This window comes from Phymastichus coffea, unplaced genomic scaffold, assembly GCF_024137745.1.
Source record: "Phymastichus coffea isolate CEN01 unplaced genomic scaffold, Cenicafe_Pcof_1.1 PCOF00009, whole genome shotgun sequence".
NCBI classification, from domain to species: Eukaryota; Metazoa; Arthropoda; class Insecta; order Hymenoptera; family Eulophidae; genus Phymastichus; species Phymastichus coffea.
Window position 1 is genome coordinate 1,230,519 of NW_026706820.1, and position 26,718 is coordinate 1,257,236.

Here is a 26,718-nt window from a genome sequence, read left to right on the forward strand (position 1 = left end):
ACGCCAGAGCCCTCACAAAAGAGGCCACCGACGATCGAACCGATCAAGGACTGGCAGACGGTAACACGAAAACGATCAGACAAGACAAAAAAGAAAACGGATGTAAAGAATCGGCCTGACAGAGGGGGACAGGCCCACCGGAAAAGGGGTCTGGCTGTCCTGATCAGGCCGGGCACGGACGCGACGTACTCTGACATAATACGGAAAATACGGACGACGATCGACCCGAAGGAGAGCCACGTGCAGGTTACAACCCTGAGGAAGACGAAGAACGGCTTATGTCTTCTGAAGCTACAGGTAGACGCAGACAAGCTGGACGGACGTGAGATGTTTGGACGACAGATCCAAGACACGATCGGGGAAGCGGGCAGTGTCAGGGCCGTGACCTCCAAGGTCCAATTGGAGATCATGGATCTCGACTGCGTTGCGACTCCGAAAGACGTGACGGACGCGCTCAGACGAGAGACGGGACGAGACACGGACTTTCGAGTCCACATTTTCGGTCCAAACCGCGCTGTGCAGTATATGGCGGTCTGCGAATTAGAATCGCAGGAAGCCAACGCATTGCTTCGGCGTGATTGGATCGGAATTGGCTGGGTGCATTGCCGCGTTCGGAAACGACTGACGGTGACGAAATGTTACAGGTGCCTGGGCTTCGGCCACGTGAAGGCCGAATATACGGGCAAGGACAGGACGAAATGCTGCCGCAGATGCGGCGCATCCGGACATTACGCGACGGAATGCAAAGGAGAACCGATCTGCCCACTGTGCTCCGAGGCCGGGCATGGGGACGTCGCCCACCTCGCCGGAAACGGCAGGTGTGCCGTGTTCCGGGCCGCGCTGGAGGAGTGCAGAAGGCGTGCCGGAAGACGGATAGAGTAGTACAAGGAAACCTGAACAGAAGTAGGACTGCAGATATGCTCCTACCGCAGATAGCCGACGAACATGACGTAGATATTTTGATCCTGTGTGAACCATACAGGAAAAGGATGTCCCAGACATACATTACAAACAAGACAGAGACCACTGCTATCTGGGTAAGGGGGGCCGCTCAATTTAGAGTCTCCAACCGCGGAGTCGGGGACGACTACGTCTGGGCTACAGTCGGCGCTGTCACTTATGTCAGCGTCTACCTGACACCTAACTGCACCGCGGCGGAGTTTGAAAGGAAGGCGACGCTGTTAGAAGACGGGATCAGGGACCTGCCCGGAGATGTCATCGTTGCGGGGGATCTCAATGCGAGGGCGATCGAGTGGGGAATAAACGAAACGAACCGACGTGGACGACTGCTGCTGGAAATGGCCGCAAGGTTGGACCTAGCAGTAGTAAATACGGGACACACGCCGACGTACAGACGACCAGGGATTGGAGACTCCATCCCTGACGTGACGATGACGTCGGACAGAATCCTGCCACGGCTGAGGGGGTGGCGGGTGGTCGAGGACTATACAGCCAGCGACCATCAATACATCGTCTTCGAAGTGGCGGGACGGACAGAAACGAGACAAACGAGAATTCACCAACCCCCGCGGTGGAACCTTAACAAACTTAACCGACAAAAATTTTCGGAGGAGTTGATGGCGGCATCAGCCCCGGGGTCGAAGATTCCTCCTGAGCTAACGGGCCGGCGAAGAACGGAAAGACTGACAGACGAGACGGCGAAATTAATAAACAACTTGTGCACCAGCACAATTACAAAACGACGACAGATACAAAAAAGACGGCCACAATACTGGTGGACGGACGAAATAGCCAAGCTACGCAAGATATGCCTGGCAAATCGGCGACGAATGACAAGGGCAGGGGGCGGACCCGAAAGGGAAAACCTCCAAGCCATATACAAAACAGCACGGAAAACGCTGACGAAAGCAATACGGGACGGCAAGACGCGATGCTGGAGGAAGCTCTGCGAGGAGGTGAACGAGGATCCCTGGGGAACCGGCTACAAGATTGTGACCGGGAAACTAGGGACCCGAGTCTCACCGGAACTTAATGATGCCGAAACAGCAGGACGGATTGTTGACGGATTGTTCCCGACGCACCCGATTAGGACAAACGTGATGGATGACGTGGACGCACAAATGCCCTCCGCTTTTGCCGCTGAGGAGCTCATCAGAGCAACGAATGCGATGAAGACGGGTAAGGCACCGGGACCGGACGGAGTACCATCCGAGATCCTCCGGCTCGTGGCTCGTCTATGGCCGGAGATACTTTTCGACCTGTACAATACGTGCTTGACGACAGGAACGTTCAGCGATCGGTGGAAGGAGGCGAGGCTCGTTCTTATTCCAAAAGGTAAGGGCGACCCTGGCACTCCTTCGGCCTACCGACCATTGAGTTTACTTGACACTACTGGTAAACTCTTTGAACAATTACTCAGATCGAGACTGACGGACGCGATACAGGCCGGAGGGGGTCTCTCAGATTTGCAATTCGGCTTCAGGAGGAGTCGGTCGACGATTGGAGCGATCCAAAAGGTGATTGATTCTTTCCTGGAACTAGACAGACACTGCCATGCGGCGCGACCCATTGTACTGCTAGCGACGCTCGACATCAGAAATGCTTTTAACTCGGCCAGGTGGGTGGATATCTTGGAGGCGCTGAAAAACAACTTTCGGATCCCACCGTGCCTGGTTCAGGTTGTGGAGGATTATCTGAGAAACAGACGAATAACGTACGAGACGATCGAAGGACAGGTAACGACACAGGTCACCGCTGGGGTGGCTCAGGGGTCGATACTGGGACCCGACTTTTGGAATGGTCTATACGATAGTCTGCTTCGGCTTGGGATGCCACTCGGAGTGACCCTCGTCGCCTACGCTGGTGACGTGGCGGCGGTGATCACGGAGAGATCTCCCGAGCTGGCGCAGCTGACGTTGAACCAGACCATGAGACGAGTTGGACGATGGATGACAAAACACGGACTGCAACTCGCAACAGAAAAGACGGAACTTATGCTTCTCACGAGAAGACGCACATGGGACGAAAGAACGCGGCAATCGTTGAACTCGAAAAGACGATCGACATGTGGCAAAACCGATGGACAGAAGAACGAGGTAGCAAATGGACGAGACGACTGATACGGGACATGAGACCGTGGCTTGGAAGGAATTTTGGTGATGTGAATTTTCACGTCACCCGGCTCTTGATGGGCCACGGGTACTTTCGACGGTACCTCCACAATATGAACAGAGTACGAACACCCGACTGCAAGTATTGTGGACACGAACGAGACGACACGTTTTTCGGGTGCGACCGCTGGACAAGACTCAGACGAGAACTAGAGACAACAGTTGGCAACATCACCCCCGATAACATTGTAGAGGTGATGCTGCATAAACCCGAATGGTGGCGTTTAGTCGCTACCTATACGAAAACCATACTAAGACGTAAGAACGCGGACGACTGTCTGAAGGACGACTGAGCAGACGGATTGACGTGACGTAACGACGCACGGTGAAACGATACGAACGAACGAACACAGACAGAACCCCCAGTCAGAAGTAATATCAACAACTTCGGTAAGAATCGAGTGGGGATGACGAGGAGTCAGTTTCAAATTGAGAAGTCAGTAATAGCAGTAAGAACTGCGCGAATCAGGAGTTATAACGGTCATAAACGGTGACCGATGGTAGTAATTCCCATCAGCAACCCGTAACTATCGAACGGCAATCCTTCAGCTCAAGATGCATGTTAATAACAATACTTATCTCTAACAGTCGTAGCTACTTCGGCATCGAGGAGTCATAGTAGTAAAAGCGTCAACCAGGAGTTGGCATCAGTATCGTCGGCCATCAACGACTTTGTCGGTCAACTAATAGCACCACGTGTTGCAGTGGTGTATTACTTGCTGCCAACGTAACAAGCAGAGTGGATTGCGGCACGTTGAGTCGTCGGTAAATGTTGAATATACACGTGGGATATATATACAGATCCAAAATTAATGTCGGATAATTATGTGATCGTTATTCTACATTTAAGTGTTTTTATCTCCCTGTACCCCATTACAGATCTGCTAATAATTTCGTGACTCAGCGAAATCTTTACAGCTAGGACGTATTCATTTTTTCCGAACCCACACGACTTTTAAATCAATCTTTAACAGTTAGCTTGGTCAGGTTATTTGCATTTCTGTTACAAACTTTACTGATAGTATAGATCTGGACATATTATAGTACTGTTCCAAGTATAGAGACTTTTATAGTTTTGTAATTTTATACATTAAAAGAAATAGAGAGAGGGAGAGAGAGAGAGGAGGAGAATAGATAGAAAGAGAGATATAGAATATAGTTACCATTATGTATTTGTTATATTTTGTCCCGATAATTACGCTGGTGTTATTTAGATCGAATTCTAATTTAGAATTCCTTGTTCTTGAGAAAAGTCAGTGATCAATTTTATGTGAAAGAACTATTGATTTTGAACCGTTAATCTATAAATGGAGAGTTGGTATTTTGAAGTTAATGTTCAGCCCGCAATTCTATTTATAAATTATTTAGGGAAGGAAAGCATGAATACTATAGCTACTAAATAACTTGCTGGGTTTATAAATTACGACGTCTACATGCGTGAGCGTATGTGGAAATGGAAAAGATAGGAGACAAGAAAACAATTATTCCGGGAATTACAAACAAAACAAACGTTTATTACCGACCGTTACAAACATTAAACAGATAACACCGCACCAACATCGGTGGTCAAAGAATGCGATGTACCCAGAGAGTATTCAACTATCACGATTCACTACAAATATACGCGCGCGCGAATGAAAGAAGTAAGTCGTGTTGCCGTCGTTCCTATTATCGCTTTGTTGTTTCTAATGCTGATGCTGCCATTGGTAAAGCTTCCGAGGTATCAGTGATAGCTGATAACGCTCCGGCAGTGATTCTGCAAACCAATAAGTTTTAAATTAGACGAATGAGTTTGCGTCGGATACTCATACATACACACATGCATCCAGTCTGACGATGCAGATATCGAGAAGTAACAGGCAGAAAGGAAATCTCGCATAAAGCAGATTTTCCTGTCAGAAGTCCATTAATTTAAATAATATTAAACTAAAACATGTAAGCATGCTCACTTAACCGTCGCAATATGGTTATAATTCGGATTTTTCTAAAATAAGATTATCAAAACTATTTGTAATTTGAAATTATTAGAACAAAGTATTAGTTGCAAATTACATTTGGTTACTGTCAAGATTTCGTGAGTTTGACAATAATAAATAATGATTCTCGTTTACTTGCAGAAAACAGATGTAACATTTGAACTGGTAGAAGAATTGCAAATGAAAACAAAAGAATTTTTGCAACCTAATCCAACAGCTCGAGCAAAAATGGCGGCTGTTAAGGGTATCAGTAAACTTAGTGGTCAAGCAAAAGCTTCAACTTACCCGCAACCAGAAGGAATTTTAGGTGATTGTATGCTTCATTATGGAAAAAAAATGGGAGATGACAGTATTTTTGGTAAGTAAATCTGTCTTTGAACAAATTTGTTAATTAGAATACATTTTATATATACCATTTTGCTATGAAAATGAAGATTTTAACAATGTACACAACAATGTATATTAGTTACTTTTAGAAACGATTAACTTAGCATTTTAACAATTTTTAATTATTTGAATTTAGTTTTTTATTTTATAAATACCATCATGGAAAAAATGAGTTTCGTGTGCTTATTAAACATTATGTTTCACGGGGAAAATCAATCAAAGAATCTGAAGAAAAGCTCAGGAAATATTCTGGAGACTCTGCTCCATCGCATGGCATGATTCAAAAGTGGTTTACTGAATTTCATTGTGATCATGAGAGCATTATTGAGTTAAGTGTTCTAGCCGTCCAGAAGAGGTGAGTACTCAAGACATGATCGATAGAGTTCATGATATTGTACTCGCTGATCGTCGATTGAAAGTACGTGAGGCTCTTAATATTTTAGTAGGATGTATATGGAATATTTTATATGAATATTTGAGCATAAGAGTGTTTTCTGCAAGATGGATGCCGCGCTTACTCACAGCTCATAACAAGCGAACATGTGTGGTTGCGTCTGAACAATGTTTCACCATACGAGGGGGGCTCAATAAGTCTACAAAATCCAAAAGATGGCGCTCGTCACGCGTAAATTATGATGTTTTTGGCAAGCAATACTACTAACTAGATATCGTACAAAGTTTCAGCTCGATTAATTAAGTCGTTTTTTTGTGAGCGTTGGTTGAACAAAAAGTTATTGGTTTATTTGAAAAATGGAAAAAACATTTGAATGGTCTTACACCAAAAGAAATCACAGTTGAGTTGAACGCCGTTCATGACAAGACTGCCCCTGTGTTTAAGACTGTTTATAACTGGGTAAATGATTTTAAAGGCGGCCGTACAACAACACAAGATGAACCTCGTTCAGGACGCCCCGTAGAAGTGAGTACGCCCGAAATGGCCAACAAAATCCACGATATGGTGTTGTGTGATAGAAGATTAAAATTGCGAGAATGAGTTGAGGCCACAAAGGTATCAAAGTGTACAGTCATTTCAATTTTGCAAGAAAAATTGGGGATGAAAGAAATATCAGCAAGATGGGTGCCGCGTTTGCTCACTGTTGAAAACAAACGTGTAACGGGGGCAGCGCCATATTCGGCACTGACGTCACTAATTTATTAAGGGGAGAGTAAGAGAGGCACTTTTGCTCTTCAACAATCGGGGAACGAGAGGATAGGTCGAACGAATAAATAATTTTCTTTACTTGGAACATACAACTTAAATCTATTCAGACAAACAAATACAAAATCAGTTACAATAACGTTTACATCACGCGCACATATACAGAACAACTTAAACTTACGCGGGGGGACGAATGGCCCGGCGACTAAATCGCCTTGGCCATTTACCTCCTTACAAAGGAAAGAATACGTTGAAACCTCTCTACCGCATTACGATGAGCGTAGCCGGCAAGTGATCGCCTGGCTACCTATCGTTCCTACGCGGCCGCGCATCACCATGAGAGAGAGAAATACCGGGAGAGAGAGATAACCTGACCTTTGTCCTTGGCGATGAGCCGGCAACGGGGAGTTGACCTGGCCGCTGGCTGGACGTCTTCCTCGGCGTAGCCCGTGGTGAACCCACTGGAAGTCATGCAGTGCATGGCGGCGAGGGCGACACTGAATGCCCTGCTGCAGGTGTTGCCTCCACACGTTGCCTCGGCTCGCCCAGGTCTGGTCACTGCTGCACGTGTGTTTCTTCTTCTCTCATCGCGCTGCTACTTCCAACTTCTCTCCTCAACTTTCTTCCGGGAACTACCTCACGCGACTTGACGCATGGTCAGCATTCGCGCTCTCGCCGGGCTCTCCCACCAAGCCTACTCATTAGGCGGCGTGCGACAAAAGCGTTAATTGGTCGCGCGTCACACGCCGGCCTAAACCTGCATAGTGCGTGCATTGACGCGCACTCTAGCATGCTCGCTAACTTTCTCTCTTTCTCTCTCTCTCTCTCTCTCTCTCTCTCTCTGTCTCTCTCTACCTCATAGTCGCTGCGCTCTTGTTTCTTCGGGCGCTCTCAATCTTGCTCGGCAATCTTTGGCGGCTGGAAAAACATAAAGGCCAGTGGTTAGGCGCAATAAATATATGCGCCGAACGCTGACCACGTCGCCATGCCGAGTGATAAGAGGGAGAGAGAGAAGAAGGGCAGACGAGGAGCAAGCGTACTGCTTGCTCTCGTCACAAACGAACCCGCGTGGTCACCCCTCAGAATCTTTTGGCACGCATATGTCGAATGAAGAAGTCATCGCCGAAGCAAATGCCTATTCTGACGATTTTCAGAATCATATTTTTCTGATGGCTTAAAAAAACTGGAAGGCCGTTTAATAAAATATATCGACCTTCAAGGAGATTATGTTGAAAAATAAAAAAAATTACATACGCAAAACTTTTTATTCTTTCTTTTTGTAAAGACTTATTGAGCCCCCTTGTATTTTAACATAATCTAAAGGAGTTTTTGTGATACTACATTACTGTTGATGAAATATAAATTCATTATTATACAATAGAAAAAAATTAGTCGAAAATATGGATTAAGTCAGGCAAATTTGCGCCGAAAAAAGCGAAAAATTATGTTTATGCTACGTAATACTTCTTCATCCACTTTATTTTCCAGATTTGACCCCTTTCAACTATTTTTTGTTTCCTGATATGAAAATTTGGCTGTGGATAAAAGATTTTTATCCAACGAAGAGGTAATTGCTGTGAGAAATGAGCAGTTAGTAGAGCAGTTTAATAAAAATTACTTTTCAGAGGTCATAAGAAACTTTGGACATCGCCGTAATAAATGTATCGAGTTAAAAGGGCATCATGTTGCAAAATGAATTTAAATTATTTAAATAAATAATGTTGTTTTATTTAAAGTCACGGACTTATTAAATGACCCTTGTACGAGGTCTGTTCAAAAAGTATCGCGAATTTTGTATGTTTTCAAAAATTATTTATTTATTCATGACTATTTATTCTATCTTCTTTGTAGTAATACCTCTCGGATATAATGCACTTGTGCAAACGTTTTTTTCAATTCTCGAAGTACTTCAAAAAATCATTTTTTGTTCTTGTTTAGATCCTTTTTCGATGCCATCTTTATCTCTTCAATCGTGGCGTAGCGTCGTCCTTTCATGGGCCTCTTCAGTTTTGGAAACAGAAAAAAGTCACAGAGAGGTAGGTCTGGGGAATACGGTGGCTACGGCACCATTACTGTGTTATTTTTGGCCAAATATTCGCGCACAAGCAACGATGTGTAAGTATGAACATTAACATGGTGCAAAAGCCAGTTTTTATTCTTCCACAAATCCGGACATTTCTGGTGGATTGCTTCGCGCAAATTGCACGTATCTTGCAGGTAATATTCTTTATTGACCATTTTACCCTTTGGCAAGAACTCATAATACACCACGCCACTGTAATCGAAGAAAACTATGAGTAAAACCTTTACGCTCACCCGAACTTGTCGCGATTTTTTCGGTCTTGGCTCATGCGGCAGCTTCCATTGGGATGATTGAGCTTTGGTTTCTACATCATAATCATAAACCCATGATTCATCACCAGTTATGATCCTATGGAGCACATTTGGGTCGTCACGGACAGAGTCCAACATCTCCTGAGCAATGTTAACGCGATGCTGTTTATGGTCGAAATTGAGCAGTTTTGGCACGAATTTCGCGGCGACCCAACTCATGCCCAAATCCTTGGTTCAAATCGAATGGCATGAACCAATCAATATGTTTCGATTCTCAGAAACTTCTCTAACAGTGATTCGACAATTGTGCGAATCATCGTTGTGTGCTCACCATCATTATATTAGATATAGTTCCGCGTATTGTTATTGTATCGGTGGCATCGGCGTAATAAATATATGGCCTTTTTGTAATAATACCGGCTTGCTTCCTTCGCCTTTTCTGTCATCGCATTAGATTCACGATTGTGGAAGTTAACGCTGGCTCCCTTTACCGGAATAGAGCCCACATTAAATCGCAGGGGTGCAGCATTAGCGTATTAAGTTGCGAAATAATTTCTCCCTTTGCAAATTCTCAAAGATCAGAACAAGCTCCACCGAAATAATACTTAAAATGAGTATCATTAGGTGTTAGAGGCTCCAAGTTAAATAGAGGATTCTAGTGGGTATGAATCGCCACACTCCCCGCCGATTGCACTCTTTGTGGAAGTCTTATGGAAATATTCCCCTTTTTAACTTGAATAAAAATATAATTCGTCGGTTGGCTTTTACCATCGTCCATTCCTTACTTTAGAGTGAGAGTGTATGTATACACTCTCATACCTGGTTACTCTGCTTGAAGTACAGCGAACAAGATAATTGGCCGAGCCAGGAACCGTAGACGACTGCTGAGGAGGAAAAGAGACGACGACTACGAGATCAAGAGGAAGAAAGTTTCAGAGCGAGCTCGAGCTTGGTTTTCGGATCGGGTATGTCGCCAATTTTCCGACAATTTGGAGATTTATTTTTGGAAGCGGCTCTATCAGATTTTTTATTGTTGAGGACACCCGCCTGGTGCACGGGAGTAGTTATAAGAAATATGAGGAAAATAACTTATTCGCGCTGTTTGCGCTCCATCATTGCGAGAGAGATTACTTCATGTAATAATAAATTATTGTTAATTTTATTCTAATTGTATATTAATTTGTTCCTAATTATGAATCTATGATCAAATTTCTTTCACTTTCTGAATGATTTAAAATATCTATCATTTTGTTGTAATAATTTGAGATTCTTAAACTACATAATTAAAGTTTGAGAGGGATTCTTCATTGATGTAGCAATTTTATTTTCATCGATATCGTCATGGTTGCAGTCCAGAAAGCACCTTGACACGAAATAAGCTCTGTTAGTCTTCTTACCCGGTAAATATTCGCACATAATATAATATTATAGTTTTGTAGGAATAAACACCACCTTACTAATCACGCATTACATGTAGTAATATGTACTGTAGTAAGAAATTTCAGTGATCATGATCACTACGTACAATAATTTCTTTTGCATCTCTCAAATAAGTTTCCAATTTCGGACATGATGAGGCAACTACTAAAAGTTCCTTTCCAATAGTAAAATAATAAAGTTTTAAGTCTTAAAGTTCTCGTAATAAAAATTATAACTTCCTTCTCACCTTGGCTATTTAATTGATACAAAGCCGACGCTATTATGTGATAACTAGCGTTAGTAATTAATATATAGGTTTTACTTGGATCATGAAATCTAAAAGTTATTGTACAGTGCCGCTCACGCACTTTTACCCCCCCACGGGCAAAATCAGTCTAACTTCAAAGTTTTATATCTCTCGTAGAAATTAACGTACAGAGACGCGCGTGGGTGCGTTTGAAAGGTCTTTCGGAGAGTTTCAAATGATATGATTCACGGTTGCCATCGATTGTTTTTTTTAAATTTTGCAACAATTATGCAAAATTGAAAATTCTGAAATTTTTTTATTATTTTTGACAATTAGCCAATTTTGGAAAAAAAATCGTACGAAAATTTGAAGTACACCATTTTTTAGCTATTACCAAGCCCTATCTGAATCACTCATCAAAAATTTATTTTCGTCAAATATGACGCGCGCACGGGCATTTTTTCCTGGAAGTGACAGTTTTTTTCAACATTTTTTATCTCCGTCAAATTGTAACAATCGAAAAAAATTTATTGGAGAAAAAATGTTTGTTGTTTCACGTAGAATACTGCAATAATTTTTTTTTTGGTTTTTCGAAAAAGTTTTTTTTTCGGTTTAAATTATTTTTCAAGGTCGAAAAAAGATTTTTTTTTTTATGTAATTTACGATACTTGTTATGTAGTATTATTGAATGGGTGGAAAAAAATTTTTTTTTGTGGTTTCTCATCTTTTAGCGTACCGACTGTGAGAAAAAAAAATTGAAAAAAACCGAAAAAAAAAATTATTGCAGTATTCTACGTGAAAAAACAAACATTTTTTCTCCTATAAATTTTTTTCGATTATTACAATTTGACGGAGATAAAAAATGTTGAAAAAAACTGTCACTTCCAGGAAAAAATGCCCGTGCGCGCGTCATATTTGACGAAAATAAATTTTTGATGAGTGATTCAGATAGGGCTTGGTAATAGCTAAAAAATGGTGTACTTCAAATTTTCGTACTATTTTTCATCCAAAATTGGCTAATTGTCAAAAATAATAAAAAAATTTCAGAATTTTCAATTTTGCATAATTGTTGCAAAATTAAAAAAAACAATCGATGGCAACCGTGAGTCATATCATTTGAAAGCTCTCCGAAAGACCTTTCAAACGCACCCACGCGCGTCTCTGTACGTTAATTTCTACCAGAGATATAAAACTTTGAAGTTAGACTGATTTTGCCCGTGGGGGGGGGGGGGGGGTAAAAGTGCGTGAGCGGCACTGTATCTATAAAAGTCTTTTTCACATTTTCAAATGTTAATTGATGCTCAAGTAACCATTGATTAATCTTTGCTTTGTTACAATAAATTCATCAATGATCTACATATTTCAGCATAATTTTTCACAAATTTTGTACAAAAATCTAGAAAGCTTGGCAAGCTATTTAAATTCATTAGTGTTTTATAGTTTTGAATGATGTGTAGTTTATTTGGTTGCATTTTTATTCCCGAAGGCGTAATGATATGATCTAAAAATTCCATTTCTTCTTGTATTAATTTAGATTTCGGAACTTTTAGCGTATAGTTATCTCTACAACATGTCAATTACGTGTAAAGATAATATATGTGCTCGTTGGATGTCTTCGAAATACATAACATGTCATCGACAAAAAGAATTATAAATTACTTTCGATCATCTATTGATAAATTTGATACTTTACTAACGCGACAGTACTCATACGTGTACCAAATGGTACCATATTGAATTCATAGGTATTTCTTTCAATGGTAAATGCAGTATATTTTATTTTATCTTTCTCGAGAGGAATTTGCCAAAAATTATTTGTCAAATCAAAACTAGATATAAATTTGATGCGAAAACATTTTTGAAAATTATCATTCATTTGCAATCGAGCTTGATAATCGTTTATTAATTTTTTATTTGATTTCCTCACATCCAGACGAAATTGGACTGATTCGTCCTTTTTTACACTTGTAATAATTGAATAAATATAATTACTTTTCGATCTACGTATAACACCATCTCTCAGCATTTCCTTAATTGTGAGATGAACGTTTTCACGATAATTTAGCAGTAATGGATACTATTTGGAAAAGTATGGTTCTTTGTCTTTCAAAATTAACTTATGAATATATAGCTTCATTAATCCTAACTTTTTATGAAATACGTCTTTAAATTCATAATCTAGCTTTGATATTTCGTTTTATTTGAGTGCCATTTAGGCCTAAGTATCCATTAATTTCCTTATTAATTTTCCCTCCAGTTAATCCCACAGCATCGTCTTTCGCGATCCCAGCGTCTATTTTATTATGACTTAGATCAATAAACGATGGTATTTTGTTACCAAATTCCAACTTAGTATCATAACAAATAGCTGAGCTTTGATAAGATTTTTTATTCACATATGCCTCGTTATAATTTAGGGTCTCTTATTTACTATTTATTTCGAAATTCACTTTTTCATTGAAGGTATCGAATCTCAATTTTACATTTTTCATCGTGTCATAGCCGATAATGTAATCTTTAATTAATTTTGGAATTATTAAAAATGTGATACTAACATATTGACTACCCCATTTTACAGTTAAACAGATTTTTTTTCAATCTTACCGTTTTTTGACCAGTAACAGCTTTAATAATATGGCCGCTAATAAAAATAGTCGGTTTGTCGTTGAAAGTATTTAAATTTTGTTTATATAATTTCTTCAATATAGCAGCAATAACGTTTTTTACAGTACTGATTCACAGGTCAAAAAAATTTGATAAAAGTCAATACCTAGAGTCTAGACATAGTATACCCATAGGATTTTAATGCGCTGAATTCAAATCCGAGCTCAGAATTCACCATTATATATTAGGTTTATGAGATATCCTAATCTATAAGTGCAAAAAACACAGTTATTTGAATTATTTTTCAATCGCAAATTTTAAGTTTATTGAGAATCCGGAAAAAGTATTGGAAAAGGCAAGTCTTCTACTTCACAAAACTACTACTCATTTTTTAGAATATGATTTTTGCAAGGTTAGATATCGTACTTTGAAGAAGTCAAAATTTTTATTTTCTATGGCACCAAAATACGAGATAAACTTCTCAGGAATGCGATAAGAGACTATTGCTTAATTTTCAGTGTGCGAATATCAGATAATAAGAGTTTTCTTTTCTTGAGTTTCGAAGCGCATAAATCAGCCTTATCTTTAGGAAGATTAAGATAGCAAAAGAATGAAAGAGCCATCGGCCATCTTGAAAGAGCTTATACCACTTGTAAATATTTTTTTGACTTAAAGTAGATTCACCGTATGCCACTACCAACATTTCAAGTGTTTTGAATCACTTAATTCCATTTTATACACAAAATTTTATGCAAACTCTTTGATCTATTGTTTTCGACAACAGAAAATCGTCGAGCACAAAAAACACGTCTAACATTTCTGTCTTACAAAAAAAAGTAAACAAATAAACTGGCTGAAACTGTGAACATATGTGAGGAAAATGTATACCAACATAAGTAAAAAAATATAGATGATTGAATCTATGTAGCCCGCCCAATTAAAAAATTCACCTTAATTTTTGAACACATCTCGTACCGAAAATTATGTAATAGTCTGTAACGGGTTAAAACCGTTTAATTATTATATTCGCGCGATTACATTAAAAAGACACGCGTAATTGTCAATGTTCACTACTTATCCGGGAGAGCACGAGAAAGTATGCGTCAGTCAACCAATAATCGTTATCAACCTATACTAAATTGAGTGGAAGCTATGTGAGATGAGAGAATCAATGAAAACACTTGTTAGTAATGTAAATTGGATCTTTTATTATTCCTCAAAATTCACAAAAGGTCGGCCCGCGCGTTTGTTTACATGCACGCTCGCTCGTCGACAACACGCTTTGCCGGTACGCTCGCAGCTCTTTGTTATTAGAGCCGTTACATGCACGCATCGAATGTTAGTATCAAATTATTATTTTATGCTCGCGATCGCGAAATTAAGCTGGCCAGCTTACCTTATAGTTGCGGGCGATCGGAGAAAATCACGACAAGTCGCACAGCACGGAACAGTTATTTATCGTTTTTATTGTTCGCGGGTCGCGAATGCGCGCACACACTGGTTTCGCCCTCGATGGCGAAACCTCACACACTCTCTCTCGTTCTGGCCTCAAGCTCGTAGCTGGACAGCACCTTGGCGGCTGCAATCCTGGATCCCTGGCTGTTGCTTTTTCGATGCGTGTAGACGTCAAGGGCACGTGAATCGTAAATTGCGGTAGTGTAAGCGGACGGACACTATGATGGTCTAGGCTTCACTGGTTCAAATTCGGTCGCGCGCGTTCCGTCTGCTCGCGTGCCGAATTCCTTCGTTACCTATTCTGTCCCCCCGACAGGTGCTGCCCTCACAGGCAGCAATTGAGCTAAATAGTCAGCGCTAATTTGACGTTTACCGTCACAAGTCTCTTATCGCACTCCTGAAAAGTTTTTCTCGATGTATTTTGAACTCATAGAAAATAAAAATTTTGTTTTCTTCAAAGTACGATATGTAATCTTGCCAAACTCCCATTCTAAAAAATAGGTAATGGTTTTTGAACTAAAAGATTTTCCCTTTTCAATGCTTTTTCCTAATTCTCAATATAATAAAAATTCGCGATGTAAGAGGAGCTAAAATATAGCAAAAAACAGTGTTTTTTGTACATTTAGGCTAGAATATCTTGGAAACCTGACGTATAGGGTAAATTTTGAGCTCGGATTCACATTCAGCGCATTAAAATTTTTTGTCTACAATAGATTAGGTCTCTGGGCTCAAAATTTGTCGAGTTGTTATTTTCATTTGTATATAATTTAGTATTAATTTTTTGTCTAGGATCATTGAAAATTATCAATATTTCTTTTTGACGAAACTTTGGTATTTTATTGGTTTTTATTCTTGCGACTCGTTACATAGTTATTAAATTTTCCAATTTTCGAAAGGTAACATTTATACGTTTCCCGGCAAGATACTTGGTACGTCTATATCTAAAGAAACGGATTTTATATTTAAATTGGATGGATTAAGATTTACTTTAGTACTCTTATTTTTATTAGTTGATTTTACATTTTTGATGGTAATGCTATTTACATGAAGCTTTGCGCCATTTTTTTTGCACGTTATGAGAATTAACGTACTTATAATTGTCCAGCAACACTTCAATAAATTCAGAGTTTTCGTATGTTTCTAGCTTGAACTAGAAACTGCATATTTCTATCAAAATATCGAAAGAGTTTGCCCATTAACTTAAATCTAATTTATTGTTTATATCATAAGCTAAATTAATTTTGCGGATAGCATAGTTATAACATGTCAATTTTTCATTAGCTAACTGCTTACCAAATTTTATTTCACATATTATGTTTTGTCGAATTTTTGCTTTCCAAAATTTCTTTTTGAACAGCAGTTTACAATTTTCGAGATCTTATATTTCGCGCTGTACTAAGTTATACCAGGAGGAATTCACTCCTTCTATAGATTGCGATAGCAAACATATTAACTGAGCTGTATATTAGTTATTTGCTGGCAAATAGCATTTAAAATCAATAAGATATTTTATAAGGCGTGTAACGGGGGAGGTAAATCTGAAAATGGGAAATTTATTTAAGAACAAACTCCCACGATGCAGAGCAAACCGCCGCTCCGTTAAACACGTATGATAATATGTGTATTCGCCTTAATGTCAGATGATTTATCCTAGTTGTCTTCTATCAAATGGAGTTGAACTCACCTTAAGTCACGTGTCTTGTTACACTTGATGAGTTTTAAGTGTGAGTGATTTTACTCCTAATCTTCTTAATCCCCTAGATGTAATTGGATTAAAACCTAAGCCTTTTTCAATTACTTAAGCTACTAGGATAATTAAATGACGAAAACGGCGAATAAATTTAACAGACTTTAATTAATAAAAATCACTACAGTCTTTGTAGGGCCGAAAGACTAACACTCGCGAATAGGATTTTACAATTAGCTATTTTCAGTGAGAAAGAGAGAGAGAAAGAGATAGTAGATTCGAATTCTACCGCGAACAAACGCTCGATGCGAATACTAAAAATTAACGCTAACACGATTAAACAAAATACCGAATATATTTTGTATTGCATATAATGACGGATGGTGCACCTACCATGCGGTGCAATTACGGTGATCAGCCGTAATTGTTGTTGCAAAAAATCTCAACTGCCGTTGCCCCTTGATTATTAGCTGCGCTGCCTCGATCTGCCTCAATATAACTTTGTTGCTGCTTCTGTACTGCTGCTATTATCTGTCACGGAAATGCCGTTGCACTCACGCACGTAATTGACCCAAAGAAAACTTTACTTTTGCGAAACAAAGTGCAAAACACAAATCGGCGGTAAACTCTCGTGAACAGCTGAGGCGAAACTGCCTATTCAAAAGATCGCGCGCCCCCTCTCTCTCTCTCTCTCTTAACTGTTAGAACTAACGCGCGAGAAGCAGAATCGCGAACGAGTCGATTAATTAAATCGACTACCGTTGCAGGGGATATTTATAGCTTCCATCAAAAATTAGGTACGTTAAGATTGGTTGCTTAAACGTTTTAATAACACCGGCACACAAAATAAAAAGGGTGATCGGTTCCAAAGACCAGACATATAATTTCCCATATATTTTGATGCACTGAAAACGAATCTAATATCTAAATTAAGATTCATAACATGGTTTTTTTTAATAACGGGAAACTCTAGAAAAACGCTGCAGATTGTATAAATCCACGATAAAAATATAGGTTAAGAGCAATAAATTTTTTTTGACTGAATCATACATGATTCTTATGTATTTTGATACGTTAAACTGAATCTGTGATCCATATTGAGCTATACTACGTTTTTTTTTTTAATAACGGGAAACTACCTTAAAAATTGAAAATAAGTCAAAAATTCAGTGTAATGACATATGGGAAGGAAGCTGATTAAGATTACAATATCTCATAGGTACATATTTTTTATATAGATTATGCTCATGTTATACCGTCAGTGAAATCATCGTCGACCTTAAAATCTAACATACCTGTCTCACCACGACCTTAATTGAGTGAACTTTCAATCTGTTACGTGACGAATTATTATCTTTTTTTTTGCAACCGTATGCTTGATTAGACTCTCGCTTTCGGTCCCATACACATTCGTGTGCGCGTCTTGGCGGAAGCGAGTGGAAGACGCTGAGCACAGCTGCTGAGGTATGCTGCGACAGCATGCTGGACACAGCGTCCGGATCTAGGTAATGCGAATCGATTAAAACGTATGCATTAGAGAGAGATGGAATGTGAGGCATGAGAGAGAAACAAAGGATATATAACCAACCGGTGAGAATGAGCAATTGATTCTTCAGTTAGGAGTGAGCGCCCAACTAAGAAGGCTGCAATTTTTTCTACAGTACTATAATTAAATTTATCAGAGTTTATTGAGTTTGAGTTTATTAGAGTCTGAGCTTATTGAAGTTTAAATTATCAGAGTTCGAGTTTTAATAAATATTAAAAAAGGTGTTGACTACGATCATTCAGATAATTTCTTTCTTTTCTATAAACGAAAACTATAAAAATCATCACTATCTTATTTTCTGCTGCAATATTGAATAAAAATAAATACATATATTAGACCAGTGAATTTGATCAGAACGAAGGAAGACCATACTCACAAATTAACCAAATAATACCAAGGACTAAATTGTACTAATCTTATTAATACTAAGTAAGTACCACTTATTTTTATGTAATAAAAGTAATAGACAACGTGAGGTAAAGATTACGCGTCTATATATCTCTCTCTATTTTTGGTTATTTATGTAGTTAAACTTACTAGAATAAATATTATAAATTACTATAAACGCGCTTAAGTGTATCCATATGCTTCCCCGTTATATTAAAAAAAATTCTATTACATTCCTTTTTTTATATAAACGAGCAAAAATATATATAAACGTCCGATTAAATATCTTATGATCGCGATATCGAGTGCCGGATTAAGATTAATAGGGAGTTCATTATTGATGTGCGAATGGGCCGGGGTGCCCGTAAGCCTGACTGCCGCCCGAGTCTAAGGCCGCTCGGCTGTTGAAAGGCCTACATACGGAACAAATTCGCCTTGCGCGAATTGTCACTTATCAACTGGTAGCAGAGCATGGTTGCTCAGGCTTTTATCTTTTCTCTTTTCTTTCGCGTAAATAAAATTTTTATTAATTTATTAGACAACTTCATAAAATTAGAATACGCATTAATTAATCCAACGTCATTATCATTATTATTAATATTATTTTTCTCATATATCATATGTTATTTTACCTTAATTTTGTATAATATTTAGAATACGTTATACTTAATTATAATTGCGATTAAAAAAAAATTTCTTTCCTGTGCTGTATGAAACGCGATACGGGTGAATAAGGCGCTCGTTTCCGAGCAGGCTAAAGTCACGCAGGAGACGTGGAAAATTGTTTTTATGATAATTACTCACACGATCGGGCGCTTAGAAATTCGGCGGAGTTTCGTTTTTTTTTTTAACGGTCGCGTAAGCGTAATTAGAGCTTTCATTTTTAAGACCGGGTGCGTCCTTCTTCCGTTCCCACATTTTGTGCTTACTTGGCCGAATGATATTGGCAACGTGATTCTTTTGTTTAAAAATATTTGAAAGTCGAAACGCGGCTTAGCAAAATTCCTTTTGGGGTATTATTTTACGAACGATCGTTTGAAATTTGATGTGCGCGTTTGCGAAATATTTCCTTCTGTGAAATAGTCGAATTTATTTTTTTTTATTATTCTGTTGTAACAGAGGATTAATACTTGGCATTATACTGTATCATCCTGTTATTAAAATTTCCCATAATTATTTTTATTTTTATTATTTTTATTATTAAACGATAGGTATATATCATTAATAAAAAATAATATTTAGTATTTTCTTAATAATTATTAAAGGAATTTAGCTTAATAAATTATTATCTTGTTAGGAATCATTATTATTATTTTCTTTATTTGTACTGTCAGTGGAAAATTTCCGTATTGTCGCCCTTACTTATTTATTGTCTACAATATTAACAAAAAGGGACCCTGGGCCATATATAATCCATAAACCACTGCGGGGAAAATTTAGTGCGATCTATATGAAAAAGAATGCGAGATACAAGCATACATAGGTCAAATAGAGTCGGCTACCTTACAGTTATTGACTAGTATGTCGGCCAGCTTCACCCTACAAAATATAGTACAAGGAATTACGGAATTCGATGGGAAAAATGTCCCGCTTAAGGACTTCATCCAGGATATTCGTAACGGAAGAGCATTGATATCAGATGGACAGGAACAAAATTTTGTTCGTTTAATAATTGCTAAACTACGAGGACCCGCACGTGACTGCATTTATGGAAAATTTATTAAGGCAGTTAATGATTTAATCAGAATCTTAAAGGAACGGTTCGCACCTTGCAAGGACTTCGCATGCTACGATTCCAAAATCCACAGTCTGCGTATGAAGCAAGGAGACATTGTTGGTGACTTTCACGACAGGATAAACATTCTGTTGAACTGTGCACAGAATGCACCGTAAGAAAAGCTCGGAGAAGACTACATCGAGACGATGATGACTCCAATGCGCAACTCGACTATTAAGACTTTCATAGATGGACTGCCAAAAGAAATTGAAGATTTAGTAGATATTTAACAGCCTAGAACCTTGAAGGATGCTTATAAGGAAGCATTATGTATAGAAACAAGAAACAAATCAAGGGCAAGGCATGGGGAGCCGAATCCTAATAAATGGACAAATTTATTGCTCAGCCTCAATGTCAACTTCGTACAAGATCAACAAAATGATCAAGAAGAACAATTAGAAGACGAGTGGGATGAATTACCCGCAAAAATACAACAATTGTTTGTACAAAGAAATAACAGACAGCAGTCGTATGCGAATAACCAGAATAACCAAGAACAGCAACAGAATCGATCTCAAGGGCAGAGACCGTACCAAAATAGGAACTGGAAGCCTCGTTACAAAAATTATCAAGACAATGGACCGCATGCAGGACGGTTATATAACCCAGATACAGACTCGTGTCATCATTTGGAAAACGCTATGGAACAATAGCCTACGACCAGCAACAAAAAGGCGAGCTTAGACCCAATCCAAAGTACGAGCAACAGAATAACACAAATAATTTAAACTAAGATGGAGCTCGTCCAGCAGTGAATGGAACGGGCCCCTGACAGACATGCCGCCATAACCAAGACAAAATCTAACACCAATAACCAAATGCAAAGACGACATTGACCGAAATTCAGGAAGTATCAACGTCCGAAAAACCGGAAGTACCTCCGGCAAAAGTGATGACGATACTAAGAAATCCACAAGCGTTAATGAACCAGTCATCGCAGTTGCCTTAAATTGGGAACTTGGCACAGGAAATAATCAGATCTATGCTCAAACGAGAGTAAGGTTTCGTATACCAGAAACCTGTAAAAAGTGGATCGTGTTCGTGGTTGATAATGGATCAGCCGTGAACTTAATTAAGTTTAGTGCACTAAATTGGACTACGAGGTTTGATCCGAGGGAGGTTACTACCTTGAGTGGTATTACGGCACACACCATTCCGACCATAGGTACGGCAATATTAACCATTAATGGAAAATCCGCGAAATTCTACATAATATGGAACAAATTTCCTATTGAAGAGGACGGAATGTTAGGCAGAGATTACTTGATCGATACCAACGCAGTGATTTCATATTATCATAACAGCCTAATGGTAAATAGTGATGTAATGAACCCGATACCATTCTTACCGAATAATGTTCCCATTGACCAACTACAAGATGATCTGATACAAACTATGAGTATTAGAGCTCATGAGGATGAGGGGTCGGATATTGAAACTGCAGCGGACCTAGATCGAGGAATAGAACAACTGGCTTGTAAAGAAAATGCAAATAATAAGATTACAAATAGCAAAGAGGAACTGCCGATCGGCACGGTATGATATACATTAGCACCAAGGACTCATCAAGTTATACAGATTAATTTGCTGAAGAGTACGCTCATAGAAGGGTATCTACCTAGAATAAATGTGGCTGACGATAAAGTGTTTCTTGGGGAAGGCATAGTCATTAATGATCATGAGATCTGTAAGATTATGGCTATCAATACCCATGATGAGAGAGAAGTAACAATTGAAGTGGACCCGAAGGAAATTATTCCATTTGAATATTACAAATCGGAATTCTCTAGTGACACGAATTTAGACTAGAAAGGTAGCCTCCAGGGACCACAGACTATAGATCAACCCAAGAAAGGACATGGTCAGTTGTTACAATTGATTAGAACAGGACACCTTAGCTCGCATGAACTCAAGAGTATTAAACGTTTATTGAAGAAATATCCGAATGTGTTTTTACTTCCTGGAGAACCTTTACAGTGTACTAACTTAATAGAACATGAAATACACTTAGAGAATAGAGTGTCAATTAATACCAAACATTATAGGCATCCTCCTGTGCACCGAAAATTTATATCGGACCAAATTAAAAAAACATTTAAGGGAAGGAATAATCGAAGAATCTAATTCACATTATAACTCGCCGCTCTGGATTGTCCCTAAAAGCCCGGCTAGTGATGGCACACCAAGATGGAGGATGGTTATCGACTTTAGAGAATTAAATAAAAATACCATTGGTGATGTCTACCCTTTACCTAATATTGCTGATATTTTAGATCAGTTGGGAGGTTCGATGTATTTTTCAATGTTTGATTTAATCAGTGGATTTTAATAAATTCCCTTAAGGGTTGAGGACAGGGAGAAGACGGCATTTTCGACTTTTGATGGACATTTTCATTATATCAGAATGCCAGAAGGACTAATGAATGCGCTAGGGACCTTTCAACGAATGATAAATGCGTTGTTGCGAGGACTATTGAACGTAGAAATGTTAGTGTATTTGGACGACGTGATAGTTTACGCTAAGAATTTCCACGAACATGAAGTTAAAGTAGGAAAATTGTTTAAAAGACTTACCAACGCAGGATTAGTCTTACAACCGGACAAGATAAGTTTCCTATGTCGAGAAGTAAAATTCTTGGGACACATTGTTAGTGCCCAAGGAGTTGAGCCAGATCCTAAATTGGATAAGGCCAAAAGAAATTTCCAACTCGAGTAAAAAGTGTCAGATATTTTCTTGGACTCTCCGGATATTACCGACGCTTTATCCAAGACTATTCGAAGATAGCCAAGCCTCTCAGTGATTTAACGAAAAAGGACCAAGCATATAACTGGGGACCGCCACAGGAACAGGCTTTCGAAAAGTTGAAGTAGATGCTTTGTAAGGCTCCTATTCTAGATTTTCCTGATTTCGAGAAGATTTTTACCTTAACCACAGATGCTTCGAATTATGCAATAGGAGCGGTTTTATCACAGGAAGTGGATGGCCATGAAAGGCCTGTAACGTATCTTTCAAGGTTATTGAATAAAGTAGAAAGAAACTATACTACCACGGAAAAGGAGTGTGTTGCAGTTTTATAAACGATGAATTAGTTTAGACCTTATATCTTATGCAAGAAATTTACCCTGATTGCTGATCATGAACCTCTAAACTTTATGCTTAATCGCAAGGATCCAGGACAAAGGCTAATGAGATGGATGTTTAAATTTACGGACTACCAATATACATTCAAGTATAAACCCGGAAAATTAAATTGCAAAGCAGACGCACTCTCAAGGAACCCGATTAACTTACAAGAGTATTTAAACGAAAAGGTTCAGAAAGAAAAAGAGCTGAATGAAAATATTCCGAAGATTCAGGTAATTATGCTAAAACGTAAGACCGGAGGAAAAGAAACAGATGAACAAGAGTTAGTAGAGCCACGAGAATCGATTAGTAAACGTAAGAGGGCTCTTACGATCTCGAATGAGGCAAGGACAAAAGGAAGACTTGTTGGAGCCAAGACAAATAAGGAAAAACCGAATTTAGATCATAGTACCATTGCTGAAAGAACCCGAAGCAAGAAGTCTGTGAAAACCACAGAAAAAACTCTCCGACTACCGAATGGACCCAGACCCGGCACTTCTAAACTCAAATTAGAAGTTGAAAAAGGGACCAAATTAGACAAGGATAAACCCTTACCCAAGCGGCTAAAGGCGTTACGAAAGACTACATCGGATGCTGCAACAGATGATTCCGAATTGGAAACTGGTAAATTGGACAAGGAAACCCCGCCTAAAGTTACAGAGCGGGAAGGAGTAACGTCAATTGATGAATCTGACATCGAAGTTACCGTGAAGGAGGTTGATAGCAACGAGTTTGTTAAAGATTCGTCTTTTGGACAATATCTGCCGAGTGGTCGCCACAAACGAGTACAGGACATTGTAGATCGACTGGAGAGGGAAAACATTAGTGCCAGTGTTTCGGATTCTGATAGCGAGATCGGCATGAAACAGGCAAGTTCCTCTTGGGGACCCTTGTTATCCTCAACTAGGATGGAGGATAAAGATCCGAAAAATTTCCAAGACAGTACGGATGACAGAGCCCCAATAGAAGATCCGCGACGTAGTAGGCTGAGGAAAGAAACCGAAACGGAAGGGAACAACTCAAGTGATGAAGTTCAGAGTGATAAATTGAAATTTACTGAACGAATAGAGTTAGAAGTTAGTGGACCTCAAACCAACGGGAACTCTGGAGAAGACGATGAATTAGCAGAAAACGAAAGTTCCACTAAATGATGCGAAGAACGAGCCCCGGCACAGAGGACTAGTTTATCGGCAAACGAAGTTTGGAAATCAGCAGAAAATAGATTCATATGATGAAATAAATGATTCTGATGAGGTAATGATGAATAGAATAACAAAGTTAGTAGAAGATTCGTAAAAATTAATGGAAACTCATCTAGAACACAACAGTGACTCGGACACAGACCGCCCGGACGAAGATGAATATCAACGTCTCTCAGATATGACTAAAGGAGCAATTCCTGAAAGAATTAAGAAAGATGAAGAAACTTTAAGGCAGCCACGATATCGCGAGATATCGGTAACCCCAACTATTAAAACAGGAATACCGGGAGCCAGAAGTACTCCCATGGTTAAAGGACCTCGACTTATGGTAAGATTCGAAGGGCTTGAGGGCATACCCGAAGAGTCAGATCTTAGTAACAAGAGCCCTATAGAATTACACTTTTCGAAAACACCCGTAGATCATGAATTATTCTTCTTGTTACCGCCGACAGGACCAATTAACCAATATCGAAGACCGGAAGATTATAAGAACCCAAGCTTAAGTAGTGAAACCGGCAGCGGTAATTCTTCATTAGATCCTACAAAATATATCTTACAAAATAATGTAAGCACGAGCCACAATGTTTAACCTATCAACGAGATAACATTGTACATTTTATATCGCGAGACTACAATGACCAAACTGTTATTTTAAAACTATTAAGTGAAATTGGGGCTATAGACCTACGCAATATGAAAATTTCGAAACCTAAGGTCGGACAAATACTAACGACCAAATATAAAAACCATAATATTTTCTCTGTAGTCATAAAAGACAAATATAATAAATCTATTACCATAGAGGCTATAAAAGTCGCACTTATAAATTTAAAGATGATACTGATTAAGAGAAATGTAGTAAGTTTCCGGATTGTTAGACGAGGGGATTATACCGATGATTTTGGACCTGGATTACTAACAGAAATACTAATAAGAATTTTCGAAAAAAGTCCTATAAAAGTAATCATTTGTTATGGGAATATGATTCTCCCACTGGCAATCCAGCGGACAGAAATAATTAAAACACTACACGATAGCCTAGTGGGTGGCCATAAGGGTGTTAATCAGACATATCAGAAAATCCGAGCGCGATATTATTGGCCAGGACTACGAAAAGATATATTAAATTACGTACGGAAATGTCCAAGTTGCCTTGAGAAGAAAATTGATCGTCACAAGACTAAGGAACCGATGCTGATTACAGACACACCAATCGAGGCGTTCGACAAGGTATCGATAGGCACGGTAGGAAAATTACGAACCACTCCTAGTGGAAATTCTCATCTGCCAACCATGCAATGCAATCTAACCAAATACTTAATTGTAGTACCAATAAAGGATCTTAGAGCAACCACTATCGCTGATGCATTAGCCAGACATTTAATATGCCAATTCGGTGCCCCTAGAGCGATATTGTCAGATCGTGGGACAAGCTTTCTTTCAGAGATTATAAAATCACTATTACACTTATTCCAAATTCATCAATTAACGACTTCCGGATATAGACCTCAGACTATCTTGAGAGAAGCCATGCACCCTTAATCGATTTCTTATGAATATATTCGGAGTAATGAAACTGATTAAACCCCCTTTGAACAAGTATACATAATGAAACAAGCATAATGAAACTGATTACACCCCCTTTGAACTAGTTTATGGACGAATCGCTCATTTCCCCATGAAGATCCCTAGGGAGAAAAAATTAGGGACCTATAACCAATACCTACGCGATCTAGTCTTACGCTTGACAGAACTAAAGATAGCGGTGGGTGAGAATCAAATTCGTTAAAAGGAAAAATCTAAAGACCAATACGAGAAACACGCTAGATCCTTTAAAGGGAAAGTCGGCGACCTTTAAACGACGCCTGGATATTGAACGAACCTCGGGTAGGAAAAGGCGATAGTTATTATAAAAAACCCCTAAAAATTGTCGAAATTTTAAATCATAAAAACATTTTATTAGAATTACCCAATGGAAAAATAATACGCAAGCATATGAATAAACTTAAGCTTCAGGCGTAACTATATAAATTCAATTATTCACTTATCTTATCTATTCTACATTCTACGTCTACACTATTTACTTTGATCTGTTCTTTCAGGTACTATTTCTTTTAATATACTTCTTTTCATTTAATATGTATCTAATCTTACTCTCCTTTCTCTCCGTATTCGCCCCGTCTATTATGGACCTCCAAGCTTATTCTATAGAAAAGCTAGACAGCAACCCAGGAATTTACTACGAAAGAATAGATCCAATGAGAATAAAGTGGAATGAAAGCA

At 38.9% G+C, this 26,718-nt stretch overlaps 1 protein-coding gene across 5 annotated transcripts in view; it reads left to right on the forward strand.

Moving 5' to 3' along the window:
* The window catches only part of LOC131671062 (endophilin-A), a 1,254,901-nt gene that overhangs the window by 436,026 nt on the left and 792,157 nt on the right, over positions 1-26,718 (forward strand). For all 5 annotated transcript variants that reach the window (XM_058947219.1, XM_058947193.1, XM_058947229.1 and 2 more), the window contains one exon: positions 5,249-5,465. In XM_058947219.1, coding sequence (XP_058803202.1) covers positions 5,249-5,465 — 217 coding nt within the window. The remainder of the gene's footprint in view (positions 1-5,248; positions 5,466-26,718) is intronic.